At 34.4% G+C, this 14,069-nt stretch overlaps 2 protein-coding genes across 4 annotated transcripts in view; both read right to left on the bottom strand.

Annotated features, from left to right (window-relative positions):
* The window catches only part of si:ch211-45c16.2 (mitogen-activated protein kinase kinase kinase 13), a 55,222-nt gene extending 44,992 nt beyond the window's left edge, over nucleotides 1-10,230 (bottom strand). For both annotated transcript variants that reach the window (XM_051905542.1, XM_051905544.1), the window contains exon 1: nucleotides 10,064-10,230. The gene's annotated coding sequence lies outside the window, so the exon portion shown is untranslated. The remainder of the gene's footprint in view (nucleotides 1-10,063) is intronic.
* A 2,414-nt stretch (nucleotides 10,231-12,644) lies between these two features.
* The window catches only part of trpm2 (transient receptor potential cation channel, subfamily M, member 2), a 57,203-nt gene continuing 55,778 nt past the window's right edge, over nucleotides 12,645-14,069 (bottom strand). For both annotated transcript variants that reach the window (XM_051906899.1, XM_051906898.1), the window contains one exon: nucleotides 12,645-13,797. In XM_051906899.1, the coding sequence (XP_051762859.1) occupies nucleotides 13,672-13,797 (126 nt within the window). In that variant the 3' untranslated portion in view covers nucleotides 12,645-13,671. The remainder of the gene's footprint in view (nucleotides 13,798-14,069) is intronic.

The following is a 14,069-nucleotide window of genomic DNA, read 5'->3' as shown; positions in this document are numbered from 1 at the left end:
AAATTACATTTTACTATATATTCACATAGAAAACAGATATTTGAAATTGTATGCTACTAAAGTTTAAATAAGAGATGCTTTTAAAACACCAATCCATCCATTCATTCATCCATCCATCCATCCATCCATCCATCCATCCATCCATCCATCCATCAATCAATCAATCAATCCATCCATCCATCCATCCACCTATCAATCCATCCATCCATCCATCCATCCACCCGTCAATCAATCCATCCACCCATCCACCCGTCAATCAATCCATCAACCCATCCATCAATCCATCCATCCATCCATCCATCCACCTATCAATCCATCCATCCATCCATCCATCCACCCGTCAATCAATCCATCCACCCATCCATCCATCCATCCATCCACCCGTCAATCAATCCATCAACCCATCCATCAATCCATCCATCTATCCATTTCATCCACCTATCAATCCATCCATTCATCCATCTGTCAAATCCATCCATCCATCCACCATTTCATCCACCTATCAATCCATCATCCATCCACCTATCAATCCATCAATTCATCCACCTGTCAATCCATCCATCATCCACCGATCAATGCATCCATCCACCTATCAATCCATTCACCTATCAATCCATCCATCCATCCATCAATTCATCCACCCGTCAATCCATCCATCCATCTATCCAACTATCCATCCACCTATCAATCCATCCACCCACCTATCAAACCATCCATCCATCCATCCTCCTATCAATCCATCTATCAATCAACCCATCCACCTATCAATCCATCCAACCAATCAATCCATCCAACCAATCAATCCATCAAATCATCCATCCATCCATCAATCCATTCACCTATCCATCCATCCACCTATCAATCCATCCGTCAATCAACCCATCCACCTATCAATCCATCCATCCATCAATCAATCCATCCACCCACTCATTCATCAATTCACCCATCCATCCATCCACCCACCCACCAATTCATCCATCCATCCATCCATCCATCCACCTATCAATCCATCCATCAATCATTCCATCCATCCACCCATCCATCCAACTACATATTCACATAGAAAACAGCTATATTAATAATATTTCACTGTTTTGCTGTATTTATCATCAAATAAATGCAGCCTTGGTGAGCAGAAGAGACTTCTTTCAAAAACGTAAAAAATAAATCGTACTGCCCCCAAAATTTTGCATGATAAGATACATCTATATTATATATTTGCATAAATATCAATGGCCAGGACTGAATAATATTATTTAAATGTGAAAGTAATGAAGAAACATGGAGTAATGTGAAAAAGGACTTGTTATTGAGTTTTTGTTAGATGAAAAGCAAATCAGATTAGATCTATTTCATAAAATTAGCTTATTGTCCTTATCCAAGATTTTTATAATGTGAAGCTGGTGGTTTGAATCCATCAAGATCCATTTTTAAAACTATTTTCATGCAGAAAATATATAACACAATTTTTTAATGACATGTTTACTCAGTATCAACTTTTTAACGCCTACTCTACATCAAATATACTTGTAAATAGCGATTACCAGATATGGCATATATATATATATATATATATATATATATATATGCCAGAGAGGAGGGCAGCGATGGGAGAAAAGAGGAGAAAAAGAGGAGAAAAGAGGAGCGAAAGTATGTGTGTGCGCTGTGATTTTTATTCCTCCACTCGTGTGTGTTAATACGCTCCCCATGAGACGCTGCAGGCGCTCGTAATTATAGTAGCACACAGATCTGGGAGGACACACACACACGTGAATGTATGATACACTAGCAAACACACACTAAAGCAAAATAAGTCTTACCCTTCAGGAGAAGTGCACAGTCATAACGGCTGTTTGCTTAGTGCACTTCTCTCTGGTTTAAACACGCAGATACAATCACAACAAGATGAAACGCACTCAAGTACAATCAATGTTGGATTGTGGGAATTACAGACGCAGTAGACTCCTCCCAGGAAACTCAACCCTACATTTAAAGACGGGCGACATTTTATTAAAGAAACAGTTCACCCAAATATGAAAATGAGGATAGAGGGATCACACTGGACAGCTACTAAGATTGACTAGTTTGTCTAAATGTTATCAAATATATATATTTTTTGCAGTTTTGATATTTGTAGGTAAAACTCCCTCAGAAAACGTAACTGATTCATAATGCATTAAAAATCTAGTAATAAACAGCAATATTTGCCTGCAAATATCTTAAAACTCTGTAATACATAACAAACGCCATGTGGATTCTGTGAACATTTCTGAGTAACGAGGAGCAAACGAGTCATTGAATCAGAGTTTTGAATCAATTCACTGAAATTGATTCAAAATACTTTGAGTTGATTCTCAGAGATTAAACTGCTGTTACCTAAAAAGAATGAACAAATAAATTAAAATAAATTAAAAAATAAAATATAACTAAAAACTAAAATAAATATAACTATAAATATATTAAAAAAAAATAAAAAAAAGACTTAGAGCTGCACGATTAATCGTAAAAAGATTGCGATCTCGATTCAAACACAATGATTCACCCGTGTCTATTAAACCTTTGACAAAATCATACCAGAACATTCAAATCTGTGTTTGTGCTTCCGCGCTGATCCAAAGAGAGCAGTTTTGAACCACACAGTAGTTATTTCTGTTACAAATATTCAGATGATCACAGAAGTACTGAGATAAAAGTTTATAGTTCGGATATAAACACTGATGTCTACGATAGCGATCAAAATAGAGCAAACCAACTTTTGAAACTAACTTGGTGCTTCAAATAACGGTTGTATCAATTACATCTTATGCCACTAGGTGGCGACAAGCGACTTAAAAAAAAAAAAATGTATGTGTCATTGAATCATTTATTCCAGAGATTCGTTCAAAAATACTGATTCACCCAGAAATGAAACAAGTATTTATTAATGACTAAAAAATATTAAAATATAAAGCTATATTGCCCAGCCATCCATATAGGCTGGCTTTTAATGTGTTCATCCTGTCTTACAGAGCTGGAACTGAACCACTCATGGATCTGTTTGAAAATGAGCCGTCCTTGAAGGGCAGACAGTGGATTGTGTGCTGTTAGTGTTTGAGTTTCTGAGGGACCCTTCACTGCTCAAGCCCTGCAGAGAGGAGAGATCGCTTCATTACTGAAATGTCACTCCACAGGAGAAAACACACGCTGAGATGAGGGGGTGAGAGAAGGAGAACGAGAGGGAAGATGGAGGGAGTGATAGTCCGGTAATATTCACAGACTGGAGGTGGACCAGCGTCCACTGAAACTGACAGATTTAGTTTAATGCACAAAGACCCTTTAAACTGAGAAACTGAGGGCAGCTTTCTTTCCTATGCTGATTTTTTTCCTATTAAAAACTAAATTTGGGAGAAACATATCCAAAGGCTCGTCCAATAACCTTTAGTTTACATCACAACCAGGGAGGGACAATCAGATTCTAGAGAGTATTTAACTGAACAAAAATTTGCATACGCCCCTGAGTACAAGATGATGTCATCAATAATTCTGCATCATTTTATTGTAAGAGAAAGACTTTTTAGAATGCGTATATACATGCTAAAAGTCAACGTTTAGTTGTTGCATATATGTCCTCAAAGCCACAGTTTTTGTGTTACTCAGATCCTGGATCAGACTAACAACCTAGTGTTTGGGTCATTTTTGTGTTACCCAGCTCCTGGGTCAGACGTAACAACCCAGTGTTTGGGTCATTTTTGTGTTACCCAGCTCCTGGGTCAGATGTAACAACCCAATGTTTGGGTCATTTTTGTGTTACCCAGCTCCTGGGTCAGATGTAACAACCCAGTGTTTGGGTAATTTTTGTGTTACCCAGCTCCTGGGTCAGATGTAACAACCCAGTGTTTGGGTAGTTTTTGTGTTACTCAGATCCTGGGTCAGGCGTAACAACCCAGTGTTTGGGTAGTTTTTGTGTTACTCAGATCCTGGGTCAGACATAATAACCCAGGGGTTGAGTTATTTATCGCGACCTCTTCAGGAGAGAGCAGTGCAGCTCTGTCAAATTGGTGCATGTCTTCAGTAAAATACAGGTTTGTGTATGTTTTATTTTATCTAAAAATTCGTTATTGTTCTGTATATCATTTAATTTTACACAAAGCAACAAACAGTCACCTAAACGAGTGTCGCGTCTGTATTTCCGCGTGATGGAAACGTCTGATGCCTTGCATAAAATTTTATGATTTTATTCAAAAAGATACAGAATATAAACACTTAGGATGTTAAAATATGTTCTCAGAATTGTACACTGATTATTAATGGACAGGTTATGGAGTCAGTCACAGCATTTTTTGGCTACAAGTGGAACACAGGCGGCGGTCTGAAGTTATCAGTTCCCCCGCCGAACGCGAGTCATCTCCGGCACGAGATCCAACGCCGTTACGGTGGAAACAGGACAACAGAGACTGGTCGATTACACTTGAATTACTTCTAAATGTTTAATTTTTACATCTAATATTTGTTAAACGAGCTTAAATGTAGGCAATATGTATTAAAAACAATATAAAATATGATCAAAATTAAAGGAATTATCACACAAACCAGTGGTTGTGTGGAGTATTTAAAAAAAAAAAAGTTTAGAGGATTTAAGTTAATCCGTAAACATTAATTCATGTATGAAGTAAAAAAAAGAAGATAGTGTTATAGTAAAAATGAATCAACCAATTATGCTGGGTTAAATAAACAACCCAATTTGCTGGGTAAAATTAACCCAACATCTGCTCCGTCATATATTTAGCCAGCCCTTGGGTTGAAAACAACACAAATTCCTTCATTCCCTCTTTGAGAGACACAGAAATTTGCCATAAAAATATTCTCTAGATATCACTATCATGCATCATCTGCCATTAAAAACCCTTATCAGTCAATCACTACTTAGTATCTAAGAGAGGACAGAAGCCGCCGGACGAACAACTGTGAGCCAGAGAACAAATATGCTCTTTAACAGGATAAAACACACAGGTCAAGGTCGCTCTCTTATGAAACAAACCGGCTCATATACATACTTGAGCAAACCTGACAGTCGCTGTGAGCTTATGAAAATGAAACAGCAGAAGGAGAGGTTTTCTCTCCAGGATTACAGGGATGTGTCCCACATGTCAATTACATAAATACTGTTTTCCGTTCCAGCCCCACCTCCTCCCTTTGTGATGTCACTTCTGGGAAACGACACATTATGAGTGCCTTAAACGTGAAGATGTTTTCTGCATGCCAATTTTCATGTATTAAAAAGTTTTATTAAAACATATCCAGAGGTAATTATTGCTGTTTATGTATTTTTTTACTAGTGCATATGGAAATTATTTAATATAATTTGTGCAAATGTAGTGAAATCTGTGTGAAAATGTGCCTTGATCAATTTAACTAGATCTATCTATCTATATATCTATCAAAGCAATTGTAATAATATAGTTATATAAAACATATTAAATGTATTACATATATTTTTTCCTATTTATTTTCAAGCATTATCACTGTAATTATAATAATTATAAATAATGATTATTAAATTCAAAAATATTATATATATTATATAATGTGTTTAATATATATATATATATAAACATACATTTTTATATTATATATATTTTTTTTTTTCATAAAATATTTTATATATATAATTAATAAAGCTATTGTAATGATATATTGTTATATGAAATGTATTACATATATTTTTTCCATTATATTTCTCCATACATATTATAAAGTATTATATATATATATATATATATTCATTTATTTATGTAATGTATTTAATATATATATATTATATTATATATATATATGTATACACGTTTTGTTATATATTAATATATATTTATATATAAATAAATATTTATAGGAATGTATTATATACAATATATAAATATTTATAAAATATTTTATATATATATATATATATATATATATATATATATATATATATATATATATATATATGTAATATTGTAATAATATACTGTTATATAAAATATATTAAATGTATTACATATATTTTTTCCTATTTATTTTCAAGCATTATCACTGTATTTATAATAATTATAAATAATGATTATTAAATTCAAAAATATTATATAAATATATTATATAATGTGTTTAATATATATATATATATATATATATATAAACATACATTTTATATATATATTTTTTTTTTTTCATAAAATATTTTATATATATAATTAATAAAGCTATTGTAATGATATATTGTTATATGAAATGTATTACATATATTTTTTCCATTATATTTCTCCATTACATATTATAATGTATTTAATATATATAAACATATATATATACACACATTATATATATATATATATATATATATATATAATGTGTATATTTTTTTTTTTTTTTTTATTGTATTTATTGTATATTTTATTGTATATAATAAAATATATATATATGATTGGGATATTACTGAATATATTTTGTTCATATATTTTGTGCAGCTGTACTGTAGCGTGCAGGAGACCCTCAGTGTCCTATTTGCATATGATTCAGTGGAGAGATTATATAAGAAATCAGATGCTGATTCATAAGAGGACACATGAGCATCTCGCTCTCTGCCTGTTTCCAATAAGGTCTTTTACATTCACATTTTAGTACAAACCTGACAGATAATATTCTCGACATTACATTAATACATTAGTTACTTTATTTAGCCTGTAATGAATTGCCATTTAATGTCCATACCAGATAATATGCAGCTTTTTGGCCATTACAGAAACAGTTATCTCAAAATCTCATTCTTCAGGATATCTGAACTGGACCGTATGACTTCAGAAGACTTGGAATATATAGTGCACGAGTCATATGCCCTTGCAAAATCCCTCACACATTTCCAATCTCCCGTTTGCTGGCGAGTGCCAACTATCCACTTTCCTTCCATCACACTTAAAAAACAAAGATAATAGGTTGAGCCCGAGCCGAGAGGCGTCTCGAGTGCGAGAGGCTGCATTTGCTTAATTAGAGGTGCAGAGGAGAACGAGAGAACGAGGGAACACCCACATTTGCTAAATTGGAGAGAGTGACCTGTAACTGCACCCGTGTCAGTCTCAGCAGATTGATGGTGGACCGACAGGCAGTTACTGACACACGTGGACATTTAGAAACACACTTTACAAATGAACAAATGTTTGGCCAATACAATGCAATTGTGTTCATGCACTTAAAGGGGTTGTTGATTATGATTTCACTTTTTTAACTTTAGTTAGTGTGTAATGTTGCTGTTTGAGCATAAACAACATCTGCAAAGTTACGACAGTCAAAGTTCAATGCAAAGGGAGAAATTTTCTCTTTTTAAGGACTTCAACAAACAGCTGGTAGGGACTACAGTGAGCTTCTTCCTGGGTTAGTGACATCACTAACCCTAAAATTTACATAAATCCCGCCCACGAGAACACGCAACAAAGGGGGTGTGGCCATGTTGGGCTGCTTTAGAGAAGAGGAAGAGTTGTTGTAGTAGAGTGTTGTTGCCACGCCGGACTGCTTCACAAACGAGGGTCAATTCAACGCTGGATTTGCACAAAAGATTAACATGACGGCACATGCTAGTGGATGAGTTTAATCAACTCCACAGCAACTACATAAATTTATCCACTAACCATTCAGAAACGTCTAAAAGTTGTAACTTCTTCCTGAGTCTCTCCATCAGTGTCGACTCCGGTTTGAACAATGTAAGGCTGAACACCGTTACTGACAATCCTCATTTTGGCTGCGTGAGATTCTCCAGCTTTGTTGTTGTTGAGCAAACGAAGCATGAGCTGTTAAAGCTCCGCCCTCTTCTGGGAAGGGGGCCGGGAGCAGCAGCTCATTTGCATTTAAAGGGACACACACAAAAACGGCATGTTTTTGCTCACACCCAAACAGGGGCAAATTTGTCAAGCTATAATAAATGATCTGTGGGGTATTTTGAGCTGAAACTTCACAGACACATTCTGGAGACACCAGAGACTTATATTACATCTTGTGAAAGGGGCATTATAGGTCCCCTTAAAAACTGGTCACAAATGTGTTATAATTCAAATAACATGCAATAAACATGTGGAAGAATTTCTTCTAACTATTGCCCCACCATGACAGTAGTTGACTCGAATAAGAAAACTGACTACACATAATATATATATTATATATTGTAAATATATATATATATATATATATATATATATATATATTGTATCTATATATATACACATTGCATTACCAACTGCACATATTTTGCAGCACTAACCCTATAAAAAATATATTTATGGCACTCAATCTACTACATTCCTTCTGTCGTCTAATTGATAGTACTATTTTATCAAGTAAAAGCCGTCTTCAGCTCGGGGTTGAACACTTACTGGATTGAAGCAACTTAAGTTTGCTTGATTATCCATACATAATTTTTTATAAAAATCATATTAAAATGTGAGTATCAAATATGATCATCAGGCTTTTGAGGAAGGTTTATTTGTTCATCTCTCAATCATCACTGTATTGCATTGCATTTTATATGTTTTGAAACTATACAAATCTTTGATCATAAAACTAAGCACTAAATATCATCTTAATAAGACATATTATTGGAGATATAGAGTGATAACTGATATTTATATGCATTTTATGTATCTGCTATACTGTTATAAAGATCTCATTGATTTACATTACAAACAATCAGAATTTCATCATACTTTCAGGCAATATAAATATCAGCATCAGCACCAAATTGCATATTTGAATAAAATTATTCATGAGTTTCATATTCTCACTATATGAGCCATAAACGCCTGATATATAAAATATGATACAAAACACATGCAAACTTTTTTATGTTTTGTCTAAAGGTTCAATAAACTGTTCCATTTTTTAAAAATGTATCTGACTATTATTTCATACGTCAGGCTTAAATTAAAACAGGGTTAAATAAGATGAAGGAAATCTAAAGCAAAGCTTGTTTCAGCAACACATCAGCTTCTTTATTTATATTACAGGCTGTAAACTTTGGTACAGGACGCCAAGATAACTGCCGACTACATTTGTTTCAGTTACAGTGGACTATATGTACAGATCAGCATATCGGAGTTACCCGGATATGCAAGCAAGCAGGGAAGCGCGGGGCAAGTTGTCACAATAGGAACCTACCATTAACCAACCTATTTTAAAGCTCAAGCCATACAATTATGAAGCGCAAAGCGATTCTATAAAGCAGATGAAACTAAAACTTTTGACCTCTTAGATACTAAAATAAAACCCTTGTGAGTCTCTCCAATACACGTTAAAGTGATAGTTCACCCAAAAATGAAAGTGGTAGTTGCGTAGGCTGTCAATGGAGAAACAGAAAGCTCTCAGATTTCATTAAAATACCTTCATTTGTGTTCCGAAGATGAATGAAAGTCTTACAGGTTTGGGACGACATGAGGATGAGTAATTAATGACAGAAATGTAATTTTTGGGTGAGCTAACCCTTTAAACTATACAAACACAAAACAAAAGCAAAAGTCTATTCATCTAGATCTGACAGCCTTGTTTCAGCAGACTGGAATGGGAAGATTTGTTTACAGCAATCAGGCTTGTGATGTGAAAGCTTTGTTCCAGCATCTGCACCATCGAGGCTGCTGGGACAAGTCACATTCTTGGCAGAGAAACAAATACGCTGCATCTAACTAGGGGCCTCTGTGTTCAATGGCCCATTTAGACGTCTGGGCTGCAGATGAAATATATATATACATAAATACAGCTCTGAATTTGGCCAATATCTCTTTAGCCAGGGACATTAAATCTGTATATAGAGGTATTATATGTATTTTGAAGCTGTTTAAAATTCCCTTGCGCTTTAAAACGTATTAAAAAACGAACTGGTGTTTGTAAAACAACTGTGGGGATATTTCTAAATCACATCAGGCGCACGAGCGATGATCACCCACACTCACACACATAAACAAACCGATAAAACGCGCAAAATATGTCAGCGTTCACTCCACAAGCAATTATGAGAGATCGGAAACCAAAAAAACTGCGAATATATAAAAGGGAAGGAATAAAATCCTACCGTTTAACTCGGCTGCTCTCCGCTTGACTGTCCTCAGATCTAATCCCGATGGTTTAATGCGAGTCTCGTGAGCGCGCACGTCACTTCCGCGTGCTCTGACCTGTGCACCTGCACCAGCGATGGGATAAAAATAGATCACAGCGCGCGTTCTCATTCATAGAGTCGCGTCCTCGAGGATGCTGAATGTTTTCAGTCACAAACGCGTGTAAATGTGCGGAATATCTTTTTTATAGCGCGTTCTTGCCTTCAATCGTTTCATTCACGCATTCTTTAGGCTATTTATTACTGCTAGATTAAATATACTCTAAATATTGTGCTCACTGCAGTTACATTTTCCACATATAACATTACACACTTCGCTTAGTTTGTATTGTGCACATTGTGTACTATATTGTGTGTATATTATGGATGGGAAGTCTGATTCATTTGAGCGAACCGGTTCTTTCGAACAGTGTTTCAAAGAACCGATTCAGTGATTCTTTTGCGTCATCACGCTATCCCTACGTTCCGAAAGCTATGTTTAGACACATATTGTTTATTTGTCACATAAAAACGAAACTATTTAGAACCTAAAAATATCTTGAATTTACATTAAACAAAATTTTTTTTTTAGCTTGTTATGAAATAATAAAATCCTGTTTATTAAAACCAACTCTGTTTCGTATGTGTGTTGATATAACTTAAAGGCATTAAAGTACAGCAAGGTTTATTTGTAATATTTTTGCTAGCCTATTCGATAACGACTATAAGGTGTAATGCATTATACAGTCATTAATTACTGCAATTTAAATACTTTTCACCTGAAAATGTAAAATAAGGGATTCCTCTTAATTTTCATGTAATTTAATTACAGTTACTTCTGATGTTATTGCATTAGATATTGTATAGACTATAGAACAATACTATAAAAAAAAAACAATAGTGGATTTAACATCAAAATCTTTTAATGTGACCTACCTTTAAATACTTTAGAAAGTATGCTAATTAGTAATAAGTAATGCAATACTTTTTAGAGAGAGTAATTAGTACAGTAATCTAATTACACTGTTAAAGATTAATTAGTAGCTAATAATTAATTACTTTTTTTTTTTTTTTAGCGTAACTTACCAAACACTATTTGGTATATATTACTTTCCGTTCCATCACAAAATCCTCGGTTCATTAATTACGAATCAGACCTGTGAACATGAAAGAATCGATGGGACTAGTTTTGTCAACTAGTTAAAAAAAATTCATTGAAAAGATCCGACTCAACTGAACGATTCATTAGCGAATCGGACACCGCTCGTGTATATTGTTTGTATGTAGTGCATACGTGTCGAGTTTTTGGCGTAATCGCTTAGTGGTCAGGTATGAATCTTTCCTGTTTATACTTTCAAATAATTTCAACAACATTTGTTTACTTGAAGTGAAAGCGGTGCGTGGGCTCTTTCACATCTGAAGGGCGTGGAACCGATACTGCTGTGAGCTCGAGCCACACGCGTCCACCAATCAGCGCGCGATCCTCTCATTCAAAGCGAAACTGTCCCGAAAGCGAACTGCTTGCGAAGCACGCCAATATTCTTAAAGATGCTGTAAGCGTTTTTAGTACAACACCTAAATAATCGCTGTTACCTCGCACAAATCACTCAAAATATGCGATGTGAAAAAAAACACAACTAGGCTGAGGTAAACGGCAGAGAAAGCGTCGGAGGAGTGGCCAGCGCGTGTTTAGCCAATCAGAAACGTTCTCTGCCTGTCAATCATTTTGCTCGCGTATTGTTGCTGCACTAGTCAGTGGTTTTGCTGACAGGTTTGTCTGACACGTATTTGAAGGGCGGGGTTTTGGGAAAGAGAAATAAAATAAAAATGAAAAAGAAATAAAAATAAAAATAACGTACAGCATACATACAGAGAAACATAAGAAAACAAAACAAGCTAATAAAAGTGATTAACTTTTACTTACAATACCCACATAATTTATAGTAAATACTATAGCGTATTTGAACCATACTATAGTAAATTGTAGTATACTGTATATATTATAGTATTTATAACACTTTATTAACGAATGCTATAGCATACTGTAGTATTAACTATAGTGAACTCATAAACTGTAGTATACTTTAGTTTTTACTACAGTAAACTGTAGTGTATTGTAGTATAATATATACCCTTTAGTTGTAGAAAACTTAGTACAGTATTGGATAAAGTAATTTGTTAATATTACTATAGTTGTTAAATTACCACAGCAACTATAGAATTACCACAACAAATAAGTACTTTACTATAGTGTGGTTCAAAAACACTATAGTATTTACTATAAATTACTATAGTATACACTACAAATGGCATAGCTGTTCATTACGGACCTTATAGACAATATATTTAATTTTCACGAATGAAAACAGGGCTGAGATTAACTAACGTAAAGTCCAATATCACGTTGTCTTTTTTTGGAAGATGTAATTAAATGTTGCATCACAGCAAACCCAACCCAATCATAATTAATTAAATTTATGCGTCTAGCAGACGCTTTTATAACAAACCTGCACAACTACACGTTAAAAAAAAAAAAAAAAAATTAGCCAGGAAAATACTGTAAAGTCACACAGATTTATTGTTGCATATGCCATTATGCATGTTATTCATCATTCATCATCACATAATTTGCTTTCAGTATTTTATATTCAGTTGTCCTGTCTTAATAGCTTTAACAGTGCAGATATTTAGTTCACAAACCTGAGTAACACTAACTAAAACTTATACTGAGGACACTTCATTGTTTGCTTTGCATTTCGAATATTTAAGGCATTTCATAATTGCTTGTAAAAATGCAGGCGAATGTTTTATGTGAAATAATATAATCAAACTCATCCCACCCTGCCTAATCCTCCATCTGACCATGTACTGTACATGTATCAATGGCATTTGCATTGATTTGTTTCATTTGCATACATATTTACAGATTATCCATTACATTATTTTACACCATCCATTGGTTCAATTCCTTGTACCACTTTTTCTTTTCACAAATTAAAATAAATAAGTTTAATTTGAAGGTTATTGCTTTAATATTTAATGTGAATACATTTATTATTTAAATAGCTGTGTAATAAGCAAGATAATGTACAGCTGACCAGTCATTATTGCAAAATAAAAGTCCTCAACTTCACTCTGCAGCTACACTAAAGTATATATGTTTATGCATATATCTATTCAAGCTAAACATTTGATTTTTGGTACCTGCATTTATATTTTAAAATGCTCAACAACCACATTCAAATTCATATTGACCCAAGAAACCGAAAACATATGTCCAAAATTACTAATAAATACAATAATGCATTATAAAACACATTCAACATACCATATTGTGTGAAGTGAACTGTATGGCTTATGGATCGTACAGAAATCTGCATGAATGTGAGCAAATTATCTGGATTTCTGTGTTAAAGGCACCATTAATGGCATCAAATGAAATGCAAAACCTGTTTGAAAACAGTCATTATTCATGCAGTTCTGTTTGGTGGTGTTAGTGGCACAGAAATAACACACCTTTAAAGACACAGTGTGTTTGCACTCATCATTTTTGGTATAGCATGTGTGTGTGTGTGTTTTCCTGAGGGTCAAAAGTGTGTGTTGTGACGCTCTGCTACTTGACGTAGAGCCTCTTGCTGGTATGGACACACACACACAGTGCTGCTCACTTCCCGCCACTTGAGCGGCTGATGAGATGACGGCGAGCTCTCAACCTGCAGCAAAAACAAAGACAGCTTGAATTGCTCTGTAAACCCAACGAGAGCTGAAATACTGCCTCTAATTCACTAAATAAAAACCCTTATGGAGCACTGTGACTGCACAGAACATAAAACTGAATGTGCTTAAATGATGTTTTATGTCTTTCAAGACAGCATTTAACTGGGGACATCTTCACAATCACCCTCCTCAGACAGTATTATGAGATCCTAACATTAATTCAGTGTATGCACACTATACATAGTGCACTGCAGCTTTAAACTGGGAA

The sequence above is a fragment of the Ctenopharyngodon idella genome, chromosome 9 (assembly GCF_019924925.1).
Source record: "Ctenopharyngodon idella isolate HZGC_01 chromosome 9, HZGC01, whole genome shotgun sequence".
In the NCBI taxonomy this organism is placed as follows: domain Eukaryota; kingdom Metazoa; phylum Chordata; class Actinopteri; order Cypriniformes; family Xenocyprididae; genus Ctenopharyngodon; species Ctenopharyngodon idella.
The sequence above is the reverse complement of the archived record's forward strand: the minus strand, read 5'-3'. Positions and strand labels throughout refer to the sequence as shown.